Source organism: Propithecus coquereli, unplaced genomic scaffold (genome assembly GCF_000956105.1).
Source record: "Propithecus coquereli isolate 6110/MARCELLA unplaced genomic scaffold, Pcoq_1.0 Scaffold962, whole genome shotgun sequence".
NCBI lineage: Eukaryota > Metazoa > Chordata > Mammalia > Primates > Indriidae > Propithecus > Propithecus coquereli.
This window is the reverse complement of record NW_012155974.1, coordinates 492,104-504,469: the sequence shown is the minus strand read 5'-3', so window position 1 is coordinate 504,469 and position 12,366 is coordinate 492,104. Positions and strand designations below refer to the sequence as shown.

Sequence of the window (12,366 nt, the reverse complement as noted above, 5' to 3'; positions counted from 1 at the left end):
CCATGCCCGGCTAATTTTTTCTATATATTTTTAGCTGTCCAATTAATTTCTTTCTATTTTTAGTAGAGACAGGGTCTTGCTCTTGCTCAGGTTGGTCTCGAACTCCTGAGCTCAAACAATCTGCCCACCTCGGCCTCCCAGAGTGCTAGGATTACAGGCACGAGCCACTGCGCCCGGCCTGGGTTAAATATTTTGTTTAAAAAATATTCTGGTGGCAATGCAAGTGTCCTCCACAGATGAATGGGTAAGTCGATGTGGTGTGCGCACACAACGGAGTATCATTCAGCCTGGAAAAGGAAGGATATTCTGTCACATGCTATGCCATGGATGAAGCTTGAGGGCATCGTGCTGAATGAAATAAGCCAGTCACAAAAGGACAAACACTGCATTATTCCATTCATATGATGTATTAATAACTAGAGTCAAATTCATAGAAAGCAGAACAGTGGCTGCCAGGGGCTCAGGGAGGCAACAGAGAATTAGTGCTTAATGGGGACAGAGTTTCAGTTTTACAAGATGGAAAGAGTTCTGGGGATTGGTTGCACAACAATGTGAATATACTTAACACTACTGAACTGTACACTTGGAAATGGTTAAGATGGTACATTTTATGTTAAGATATCACAATAAAAAAAATGTTCCTTGATCTAGTAATCCAAAATGGAATCCATTTTTGAAAAATCATCTGAACTTAAAGCTTTATGCATGAAAATATTAATTGTAGCACACTTTTTAAAAACAAAAATAGCGAAAACTGTACCTTTAACAGTGATCAAATGATGGTATCCTCATTCCAATGAATTCCTTGCAGCCGTTAAAAAAATGCTATTTGGGCATAGCTTTTGCTCCATAAGGACCTAGATGCCAGGTGCCTGCCAGGGAGGTATGAACTCCAGAGAGGTGGCTGTGGACTTCTCAGAGGAACGGGATGTCTGCCTCCTGCTCAGAGGACCCTGCACAGAAATAGGATGGTGGCAGACCGTAGGAGTTGGATTACATTCCAACACAGATGCAATCTCCCAGTTGGAGCAGAGGAAGGAGCCAGGATGAGGTGAAAAGAATTCCCCTGGGCAGCCATGGAGTACGTCCCGTGGGATGAAAATAGAGACTCATGAGGGAGGGGCCCTGCTGTCTCCATGCAGAGAGGGCGGGAATGATCAGGGCCAGAGAAACCCCAGGCAGGACGCTTGAAGGAAGCAGCATGCTGTATTTTCCTACTCCTGTAGTCTGAGTTCTTAGTTGCTAAGCACAGAAATCCACCCTGGGTGATAGGTTTACCAAAGATGTCTCTTTAAGAGTCATAGAGAGCATAGGTGCAATTATGAGTTGTGGCTCCTATGACCCTGCTGCAAAACCTGAAAGAGGTTGTGCAGGTCCCCACCTCTTTGTGTCAGTTGTCCAATTCCAAGTCTGGGTGAAAATAGAGTCTGGGGGAGCCCAGGTGAGGTTCTTGCACGCCAGCTCTGAGCCTGTGAGTGAGGCCAGGAAGCGAGGGCTCTGGTGTTTGCAGCAGTTTCTGTAGGCTTTGCCTTCCCCAAAATTAATAAGCTGGGTGATTTTTCATTCACAAGATGATGACTAATTTGTTAAGCAGAGAGAAAAAGGAAAAAAAGATTCCACCCTGGTTCATCCTTTTGGTTCCCCCATTATTAACTTACTCCTTGCCCTTTATTTAAGTGCGCAGATGCCTCAGTGCCTCAGATCATTGTGTCCACCTCTAAGGGACACCCCTTTCTTCTATAGTGAAAATGTCTTCAAACATAGGAAGAGGCTTCAAATCCTGGGTATTCAAAAAATGATAGGAGTCCTAAAACCGGATCCAATTACCAACCTGATATCCAAGACCTCACCTGTCACTGTGGGCGCTTCCTGAAGCTAGTGTCATAAAATTGTACACCTGGGGCATGTGAGCAGTTGTTCACTGGTGACTCTAATCCTCACTTGTAATGTGTTTTTGTCTGTTACTGTGGGTTTTTTTTTTTGAGACAGAGTCTCAAAACTGGGGTGACCTCTGTCACCTCAGGTAGAGTGCAGTGGCATCATCGTAGCTCACTGCAACCTCAAACTCCTGGGCTCAAGAGATCCTCCTGCCTCAGCCTCCCGAGTAGCTGGGACTACAGGCACGCACCACTGCACCCAGCTAATTTTTCTATTTTTAGTAGAGACGGTGTCTTGCTCTTGCTCAGGCTGGTCTCAAACTTCTGAGCTCAAGCATTGCTCCAGCCTTGGCCTCCTGGAGTGCTAGGATTACAGGCGTGAGCCACCATGCCTGGCTTGTTAGTGCGCTTTATGGTCTTTTGGCAAAAATGGTATTGTATCATTAAAATATGTTACTTGTAAAAACATCATGTTTGGAGAGATGGTGGCGGGGGGGCGGTCCTGGGTTCAATGAGCAGCTAGTGACTGAATGCACATATGCGTGTCCCCAAAGCTCCTCCAGGACAGGGTGGCCATACTCAGTCAAGGGCTGGCACAGGCAGGCACTCAGAAATGGCCAATGAATGGATTCTTACCAACTGATCTGTCCACCGTCTCCAACTCTCCACCAGGCAGGCAATGAGTAAATAAATGACAAATTTAATTAGTGAATTGTTTTTTGTGGGGAGGAGACATGACGTTTTAAGGAAATAACTAGTTTCTTCAAGACCAGGATCATTTCACAAGTATGTATTAATCACAAGGACATCAGCGGGCTCAGCCCAGGGGAGTAATCACCAACAAGGACTTTCTGGAAGCCAGGGGCCCGCTTCCAGGCCCTGCCGCACCTCCGTCAGGAATCTGGATCTCTGGGATATCATTCGCATCCTGCCTCGAAGAACTTGTGACAGGCACATGTGAGCACAGCCACAAACATCATGAACTCACTGAAGTCCACCTCAGCATCTCCGTTGGCGTCCAAGTCCTTGAGCATTTTGTCCACGGCATCCTTATCCTTCCCGGTCTAGAGGAGGGACAGGCCTGGGGTCAGCAGTGGTTGCACCTGGGCAGGCCCTTGGCTTCAGCCCAGCACTGCTGTGGGGCAGAGGGAAGGCACCCGGGCTGGCTGCGCGTACCAGACACGTGGTGTCCCTGGAAAGAACTCGAGGGCTTTAAGAAGGGAGCTGTCCTAAGCTATGTGGCATGACAAGAAGTAACTTGTAATGTTTTTAGGCCAAATTTCAATTGTGTTGTGCTATGCAGGAGGGAGTTTTATTTTATTAATATTTTTTGTAGGGGATAGGCTTTGAATTTATAATGTGCTTGAAAATGGTGGTTATTCGCAGGAAATACATCCACTCGATATTCTTTGTGCACTGAGCTAGCTGCTTTACACAGCCTGTGACCTCACAACTACCAGGCAAGGAGGATGCATCGCTGTGTTACAGATGGAGACTGTAAGCCCTGAGGGCCCAAGCGACCCGGCTCGAGGTCACATGGGAAAAGGGAAAGCTGGGGTTGAGACCCACATGTGGAGGGCCCACAGAAGCCCTGTCCTCCTCTCTGCTCAGGGACCCTGACTCGGGGCGCAAGGTCGCAGGTCTTCTTTGACAGGGCCAGGCCGGCGGGGTCTCTGAGAGCCTGCTCATGTGACAGCAGATGCACGGTCCTCACCAAGGGACCAAGCACAACCAGTATGCAGAGCTGAGTATCAGCAGCAGGGGGCGCTGGCGACCCGGCCCTGGCCGGAGAGCTGCATGTCCAGTGGAGAAAACAGTTAAATTGGTTGGAAACGGATTATCTCACAGAGAGAGCCCCATTAATTATAGCATAATTTGTAATAACAAAAGTAAGGGGGAAAGTACGACTTCAATAGTAAACAAAGAGTGGTATGTCTGCGCCGGAATACCTGTGGCCATTCCAAGTGATGCTCATGAAGTCTGTGGCCGGATGGTCACATAGTATTTATGAAGACCCAGCTGTGCCAGGCGCTGGGCTGGGCATGGAGAAAACAGGCCACGAGGCCAGCCCAGTCCCTGCCCTCAGGCAGACATTGTTTCCTGACTGTCCTCATCTGGAGGGAGGGTTGGGGGTATGCAGGCACCTGGGCCTTCTGCTTACTCAGCCCCCGGAGACGCTGATATAACCCAAGTTAGGGAATCCCTGGCTTAGCCACTGTTCTCAAAGTGTGTTCCCTGGACACTTGCCCCTGCCCCTCCCCAGGGGAACATCTTGGGCCAAAATCCCCTGGGGTTAAATTCTCAAACTTTGATCATTGATCATTATCAGAACACCCTGTGCCCCAGGCACAAGTTCCCAGCATGGGGGTGTGTGTTCAATGAGTGTCAGAGTTTGAGAATTTATGCTGTGATGTTAAGTTCAAAAAAAAGTTAAATTGCATATAAATTAGGATTTCACATCATTTTTGCACGGGGAGGAAGCTGGGAGGGAGAGGGAGAGTCCAGGGGGAATTTCTTCTCTTCACATTTCTATATTTTCACATTTTCTACCACAAATAGAACTTTATTTTAAAAAGATGTCTTCACAGCATTCACATTTAGGAAATAGAAACACAATGTGCAAAAGTGCTTAGCGTCTTTGAGGTGATGCTTGCATTTCCAGCTGTGAGTGCCAGTATAGGTAGAGCCCTCAGAGGATGGTGGGCAGACTCTGGGGGGCCAAGTGGGGAGGGGAGGGAAGGTAAGGGAAAGGAGTGGAGAGGTGACACAGAGAGGGAAGGCAGGGAGTGGAGCAGTAGAGGGCCTAGGCCACCTGGTCGGGCCTTGAGGGCCTTCTCTGTGGCTGCTGCCCAATGCAGGAGCCCAGGGGAGTCTGCAGCTCTGGGCAGGCAGGCGCCAGGCTGGGGCCTCCTCCTGTCCTCATTCCCTGTCAGTCCCACTAATACCAGGCGACAAGGCCTGGGACTGGGAGGAAGGCAGGCGGGTAGGCAGTGGAACAGGGGTGTTGTGGCCAGCAGCCTGGGAGAGGGACAGCAGCAAGGGCCCAGCACATGGCCCTGCATTCCATTCCATCCCCACTCACCACTCAGGACGGAGTCCCACTCTCGCACCCGGGCCCTGCGGGCAGAGAATCCTGGCCACACGCACACTGCGCACCAGGCTCAGCTCCGTGCTTCGGGATCAAACTGACCACGCTCCCTTGCTGCTCAGAGGGCTCAGGCGTCCCCTCCTTGGGGTGGCGGGTCCATATGTTGGCCAGGCTTCGAGGGCCTTGCAGGATCCGCCCTGCTCCCCCTGCAGGGGCTGTCCCTCTGCCTCCCCGACCTTCCTGCTGGCCTGGCCCTGCGCTCACCTCCAGGAAGCCGGGGAGCTCCTTCTCCATCAGCGCCTTCAGCTTCCCCTTGGTCAGTGTCTGCACATTGCCCTCGCCGCCTGCGTACCGCGCGAAGACGTCGATGATCATGCTTATGGCCATCTCCAGTTCTGCCATGGTACTGGATGCGGGCCCACCTTCCTCCCCGGGCTGCTGTGGCCAAAGAACTATCCCACCGGAGGCCTCTTGGCGCTTTATGAGGCCGGCCTCATGTTGACATAGAGGGAGGGACACACAGGGCTGGAACAGAGAACAAACCCTGCCCCTCCCCACATTGCAACACTCGGTTGTGATGAAATGGATGATTGTGACTTTCTCTCTGGAACCTTCCTCCAGCCAGGCCCAGCACATGGGCCGCCTCGGGCTACCCTCACTTTGCTGTGCTTGCCAGTATCTGAGGCTCATCACAGTCACAGTGGTGACACCATCCCTGACGCCCCTGGGAAAGTGAGCGCCTGGGCAGCGTGTGGAGTGAGTAGCAGCGACTGAGCGGCTCCTTCGTGCGGATAGCAGCGTGCGCTGGCACTTGGTGGGCGGGCACCAGGGTGCCTGTGCGTGAGCGGGTGCTGCGTGGGGGTGAGCACGGCCGTGCTCCTGTCGCCCCTTCTCAGACACCCTGGGCTGTTCAGGGGACCTGCTTACACCTCAGTCCCACTCGCTCCTCTCCCGTAGTTGCCGAGGGAAAGCTTCCCCGTTGCCCTCCACAGGTTCACTGAAAATCAGTGGACAAAAGGCAGATTAATAGGAGAAAGGGCACAAGTGTATTTAATCACAGTTTTATGTAGCACGGCAGCCTTCAGACTGAAGATCCAAAGATACACGGGAAACCGTCCATTTTTATGTTTAAGTTCTGCAAAGCGTGGACAGCCCTGCAGAAATGTGATCGGGCTAAAGGGCGTGATCTCATGCCGAGGGACTCGGGGAGCCCAGCAAGGCCTGTCTGGCTGAGTCCTCCTCGGCCTCTCTGGGCAGCGTTCTTCCTTCTGGCTGGGGGACAGGCCCCTCTGGTGTGGGGCTCTTACGACTTCCCGTCACACAAAGTAGGTCAGAGAATTTCTTTATGGCCAGATTTTACACAGAAAGGAGGGGGAGTTGGGTGGTATTTTTAGTTTTATGGCTGGCTTTGGGGAAAAGGGGTTCTGGTTGCTATGACCCGCCTGAGGAAGCCTCGGGGGAAAGTGAGGGACCACAGATAGGAGGGCAGGGGAAGGTCAGAGGGAAAGTTTTGAAATCGAAGTGGTTAGCTGTTCATTGTTGGCATGAACACAAAAGAAAGGAACGCCTGGCTAGGGATCACCGAGCACCCGCCTTTGCCAGCGCCTGGCTCCACGTGGGGGAGGCTAATCCCCAGACCAGGTCTTCATTCTGTTCAAAATTTAGCAGCAATTGCATTTAACTAGAATACCAATTTCTTCCCAAAAGGAGAATGTGAATTGCTTTATGCAAAAAACTTTCTTTATGTCTCTGACCAGGTTGGGGTCATTTTTCTTCCCACCTTCCAGGTTTGGGCACTGTGGGCTGCTGGTGCCAGGGTCTCCTTTAAGCAGTGAGGCGCTGTGGGGTCCTGGGCTGACGTGAAGCACGAAGCAGCAGTGCAGGGGGCTGCAGGATCTGGGCGGATTCTGTCATGTTCCGGGGCTCGTGGCACCGGGGGCTGGGAATGAATGGCTGCTGCCGGCTCCAGGATGGACGCTGGGAACAAGGCTGATTTGGGAAAGAAAAGCTCTTCTTCCCTCAGCAGAAACAGCCCCAGTTCCAGCTCCCCCGCAATCATCTAACGACTGGTGTCCCCTCCCAGGACAGAGGGCGGGCCTGTGGGCAGCAGGATGGAGAAGGCAGGGCCTTGGCCCTCACCTGGGGCCCTGCCCTTAGGAGGCCCCAGGCTCCCCCTGGAGCTCCTGGCCCCTCTCCTGGGCTCCAGCACTGCCAGTCTGGCTGCTCCAGACATCCGGGCACTGGCCAGAGGAGGAACTCAAATTGCAGGTTTTCTGCATATTAACCTCGGCAAACAGGAGCCCCTGAAAGACAAAGGGGGCCCAGGTCATCCCCACAGGGAGGCCCAGGGCACCTAAACCAGGGGGATGGGCAGGCAGGAAGCATTTCCAGTGGGGTCAAGAGGTTTCAGGAAAACCATAAGGTGTGTGATGGGGCAGGCAAGCCTTGGCCAGCCCAGCCTGCCCTGAACACGACATGTCATGGGAACACCTCTGGAAATGGCTCTTCTGTACTCTGGAGTCTGGGTCAGATGAGGTGCTCTGAGAAGGACGCCCATGCTCAGCAGACGCGGCTCCAGGCCCAGCGCAGAGCTCAGGCCAAGCCGCGTGGGTGCAGCAGGTTGGCCTGAGCCATCCAGGCCCTGCGCTGGACAGCGGATGCAAGACTTGGGTCCTGGTGTTGGGGGTTCCCCAGCCAGAGAGGGGTGCCGTACACATGGAGGAGGGAGAAGCAGGGAAGCTGGGAGGAAGATGGGGTACATGCTGGCGGGCTGGAGGGACCTGGGCCATGAACAGGGGTGGAGGATGGAGTGGGTGTGGAGAGGGAGCTAGGCCTGGAGGAGATGGTGCTGTGGGACGTGGGACAGCAAAGGAACAGAGGCACAAAGAACCGTTACTCTGGGGAAAAGAGAAGTTGGGATGGGCTGGAGGGGTGAGGGGGGCACCGGCTGGGAAAGGCCCTGCAGGCTGGCCCGCTCGGGCCCACGTGGATGTGACCCCAGTCACTGAGAGACCCTGGGCAAGGAAGAGCTGGCTCTGTGGGGACCCCACCCACATAGACCAGCCCATTTCCAGGGCTGGCTGGGCTCAGAGTTTCCCAGGTGACTCCAGTGTATAAGATCAACGGTCTGGGGGATTTTCAGCCTGGAGACACAGGGTCAGACTTGCCATTTTGAGGCCCACTCGGCAGCTGGTGTGGGAGGCTGGTGAGGTGCCTACTGCCACGCCAGGCAGGGTTCCTGCAGCCCCTGCCCTGAGAAGCCCCAGGAGCTGGCGGAAGCCTCGGCAGGGAGCAGGGAAGTAGAGGAAGAGGAGGGGCCTCACTACCTTCTGATGCAACCTCCACACTTTGCAGAAGGGGAAACCGAGGCTCAGAGCAAGGAGGCAGGTCAACGGCCTGGGCCCCTTCACGCCTGCCCACTTGCATGTCAATGCACAAACAGTTCCTGGGTCAAACCAGTTTTCCCCTCGATAATGTCTCAGACAAATATTTGATGAGGGAGAAGGTTGAGAGAGTTGAGGAAATGAGTTTCTCAGGGACCAGCTGAACGAGTGCCAGGGGTCATGCACCATGTGGCCGTGAGGGCAGGGGCCATGTCTCATCTGTGACAGAGGCCCTGAGACCCAGGGGTGGCCACTTATAGACCTTTTTCTCCAGGCTGGAAAGCTGAATGGTGCAGTCTCCCAGACTCCCTTGCAGCTAGGGGGCCCACACCACAGACCTGGTCAGATGTTGCGCTGAGGGCTACGCGAGGCCCGCCGGGCTGAATACAAAGAGAAGGCCATTAGCCCTACTGCCTTCATCCTTCCTGAGACCTGGAAGTGACCTCCGGAGAAGCAGCAGCTATGTTGTAACCACGTGGATGAGGCTGTGACGGATTCCTGTTGCTCGTGACTGAGAGTATCCCAACTGCTTGTGTGTGTTTCTTAGGGGCTGCTGTGACAAAGTGCCACAAACTAGGTGGCTGAAAACAACAGAAATTCATTCTATCACAGTTCCGGAGCTAGAAGCCTGAAATCAAGGCATTGTCAGGGTTCGTTCCTTCTTTGGGCCTCAGAGGGAGAATCTGTCCCTTGCTTCTCTCCCAGCTCTGGTGGCTACCACCATCTTTGGCATTCTGGGCTTGCAGCCGCATCGCTCCAATGTTCACCTCTGTTGTCACGTGGCCACCTTCCCTCTGTGTGTCTCCGTGTCTCAGGACACCAGCCATGATGAATTGAGGGCCCACCCATCTTATTACATTCGCAACGACCCTATTTCCAAATAAGGTCATTCTGAGGTTCTGGGGAGGACACAAATTTTGGGGGGACACTGCTCGACCCAGTACACTGGTGCAGAGCTCGGTTATGCCACCCAGTTGCTTGACGGTGAACAGCCTGACATTGTAGAAAGACGTAAGTTGACTTCAGTTTGGTCCCTGGCTCTGTCCTTTATTTGCTCTGTGGCACCTTGGACAAGTTCTGTGACCTGTCAGAGGTCCTGTGACCTGGTGATAATAACCGTTACCCTGAGAGACGGGGAGACTGAGAGGTGAACACGGCGCAGAAAGATCTGCAGTGGAGCGTGAGGAGCACCTTGGGGTGTCGGGAACCGGGGGCGCTCAGACGTTCTCAGCTCCTTCCCTGCGCCAGGCGCCCTAAGGCGAGGTGCTGCGTCGGGTTCATCCTGCCCCTCAAGGAGCTGCCAGTCCAGTCTAGGACACTGAGAAGCAGCAGACAATGACAGTGCAGCATGACAGTGGCATGCCAGAGGCCTGTGGGAGCCCTAAAAGGGACAAACCCAGCCAGGGAGATCAGGGGGGCTTCCCAGAGGAGGTGGGCTTCAGGTGAGACTTGAAGGAGCAGGTGTTAACTGCCCAAAGGAGCTTATTTATTTATTTATTTTGAGACGGGGTCTCACTCTGTCGCCGAGGCTGCAGTGCAGTGGCACAGTCACAGCTCACTGCAACCTCCAACCCCTGGGCTCAAGCGATCCTCCTGGCTCAGCCTCCTCACTAGCTAGGACTACAGGTCCATGTCACCATGCCTAGCTAATTTAAAAAAAAATTTTTTTTTAGAGATGACATCTCACTGTGTTGCCCAGGCTGGTTTTAAACCCCCAGGCTCAAGCGATCCTCCCACCTCAGCCTCCCGGAGTGCTGGGATTACAGGCCTGAGCCACCACGTCCAGCCAGGGGTTTATTTAGACGAGTGGTCTTCAGAGTGTGCTCACCAGGCCAGCAGGGTCAGAATCCCCCCGAGTTAGAGACCTGGGGCAGGGCCCCCAGCTGCAGGAGAGGCTTGGAGAGCAGCTGCACACACCTTCTAGGTGGTTCTGACGGGCGCCCCAGTGTGAGAACCACTGGCTAGACAAAGGGAGGGCGCTCTCAGCAGAGGCAGGAGCCTGTGCCAGGGACGAGTTGGGAGAGACCACGGCAGGGGCGGTGGCAGAAGTTCAAGGACGCAGCTCAGGCTGGCAGGGCGGTCAGGGAGCGGCGTAAGGAATTTGAGTGTCTCCTAGAGCTGGGTGTCTGCCATCCTGGGCCTCTGCGAGCTGAGTGTGGAGCGGCTTTGGGGATGGCAGCGAAATATTAAACGTTGGCAAAGGGCCCGGATAGGAAAAAGGCATCCACCTCTCAAAGAAGATGCAGCAGGTTGGATAGTGACTCCCGACCACCTCTTTGGGCCAGAGTTTCATGTTCCACAGCCCCCAGATTTGGGGGGCCCTGCTGTTCCTACCCTCTGCTCACCCAAAGGCCTCCTCAGGACCACACCTTAATACATCTTTGTTGAGGCGATTTCTTTTGTGAGTCAAGATTTGCAGGTGTCCCTGCTCTTAATTCAAGGGTCTTTCCTCAAGTCAGTGCCTTTCTTCCCTGCGCTCATAAGAATTGTTAGTGATTTAAAATTTTCTGAACTAAGGAAGAGTTAGAAAGACAAGAAGGCAGTGTTCTAAAACAGTCCAAAAGTTCCGTTTATATGAAATGCTCCAAGAAGACAAATTAGAGGCCAGATCTGGATTCGGGGGATGGTTCCACAAGTCTATAAATTTATTTAGAAGCATTGTGTTATACCCTGACAATGGGTGGGTTTTATGGTATGTAAATTATCCCTTGATATGGCTATAAAAATATGTGAATTTCAAAATTAAAAAAAAGACTTCCAGGTGACGGGGTATGGGAAAACCCATAACAATCTGAGGGTGACTGAGTGAAGTCCAAGGCAGGAGGAAGAAAGTGCTCTTCCTCCTTTGAACACCTTTCACGTGTTCAAACCCAGGTCTGACTCCAAAGTAACGTGTTAATGTCCTTCAAATGTCTTCCCTGGGCGGATTCTCCAGGCACTAGCATGAATTCTTACCTGTGACCTTCATTTTAAGCAGAAGCACAAGGAGGTCTCAGGAAGTGTCCAAGTGGTGGCAGCAACCTGAGTCCTGCCCCGGGGCACAGGGTTGCCGGGTGCGGGCACGTGGCTTGGGGTGAGGAGACTGCGGCCTGCCTGGCCTCAGCCCCACTGGGCCACTGACTCACTGAATGACCCTGGGGGAGTCCCTTCCCCCCGCCAGGACCCCTTTCTTCATCTGTAAAATGAGGGATTCAGATGAGGTCAGCTCTAGGGCTCATGTTCTCAAGCCGAGCTGCCCACGCTCCTTGGCGTGCACAGCGCATGCTCGGTGCACTAGAACACCCAGGATTTTTTTTAACATTTCTGTTTAGACTGAGAAACTCATGAGGATTGTCAGGAGAAGCAGGACCCCATGGTGAATACATGGGGTCTCCAGCCAGCTCCTGGCAAGATAGCACTCCGACCCCACCGGCGGCCATGTGGTGGGGGCCCTGCCCTGCAAAAGCCGGTCCCGGGAGCCCAGGAAGGCAGGGCCTGTTTGAGAGCGCGGAGGGAGAGCCGAGAGACGGCAGGAGGGGGCTAGGCCCTGAGCTGGTCTCCGTGAAGCCTGAAGTCAGCACATCCCCCCTTTGCAGCCTCCACCCTCACAGCAAACCTCCCAGCCCTGCCAGGCCCGACCCTCTGGTGTGGAGTGGGAGACCCCACGCCTGGGGCAGACGGACTGGGTTTGAGTGTGCCTCTTCCATGTACTGGCTGAGGGCCTCTCTGAGCCTGGTTTTCTCATCTGTAAAATGGGATGAAGTATCTCCCACCTCCCATGGGTTGTCGTGAGAATAGGCAGAGTTTGGCCCAGAGGCTGCTTGCTAGTAGCTATGATGGTTAACGATCTGTGTCCACTGGGTTAGGCTATTGGGCCCAGTTGTTTGTTCAACCTCTAGCCTAGATGTTGCTGTGAAGATATTTTTTAGGTGTAATTAATATTTAAATCTGTGTATTTTGAATAAAGCAGATTACCTCCCATAATGTGGGTGGGCCTCATTCAATCAGTTGAAGGCCTGAAAAGATGAAGATTTCCAGA

At 53.4% G+C, this 12,366-nt stretch overlaps 1 protein-coding gene across 1 annotated transcript; it reads right to left on the bottom strand.

The window, feature by feature from the left end:
• Nucleotides 1-2,653: 2,653 nt before the first annotated feature.
• Nucleotides 2,654-5,465, bottom strand: S100P (S100 calcium binding protein P). Its single transcript, XM_012665108.1, has 2 exons — nt 5,230-5,465; nt 2,654-2,941 (listed from the first exon to the last, which is right to left on the bottom strand). Exons 1-2 carry the CDS (start codon nt 5,365-5,367, stop codon nt 2,795-2,797), a joined length of 285 nt encoding a protein of 94 aa, XP_012520562.1. The 5' UTR covers nt 5,368-5,465; the 3' UTR covers nt 2,654-2,794.
• Between the last annotated feature and the right edge of the window lie 6,901 nt (nt 5,466-12,366).

Coding starts and splice junctions, on each gene's coding strand:
- S100P (XM_012665108.1), bottom strand. CDS start 5,367: ATGGCAGAACTGGAGATGGCCATAAGCATGATCATCGACGTCTTCGCG. Junction 2,942..5,229: donor AGCTCCCCGGCTTCCTGGAG/GTGAGCGCAGGG, acceptor TCCCTCCTCTAG/ACCGGGAAGGATAAGGATGC.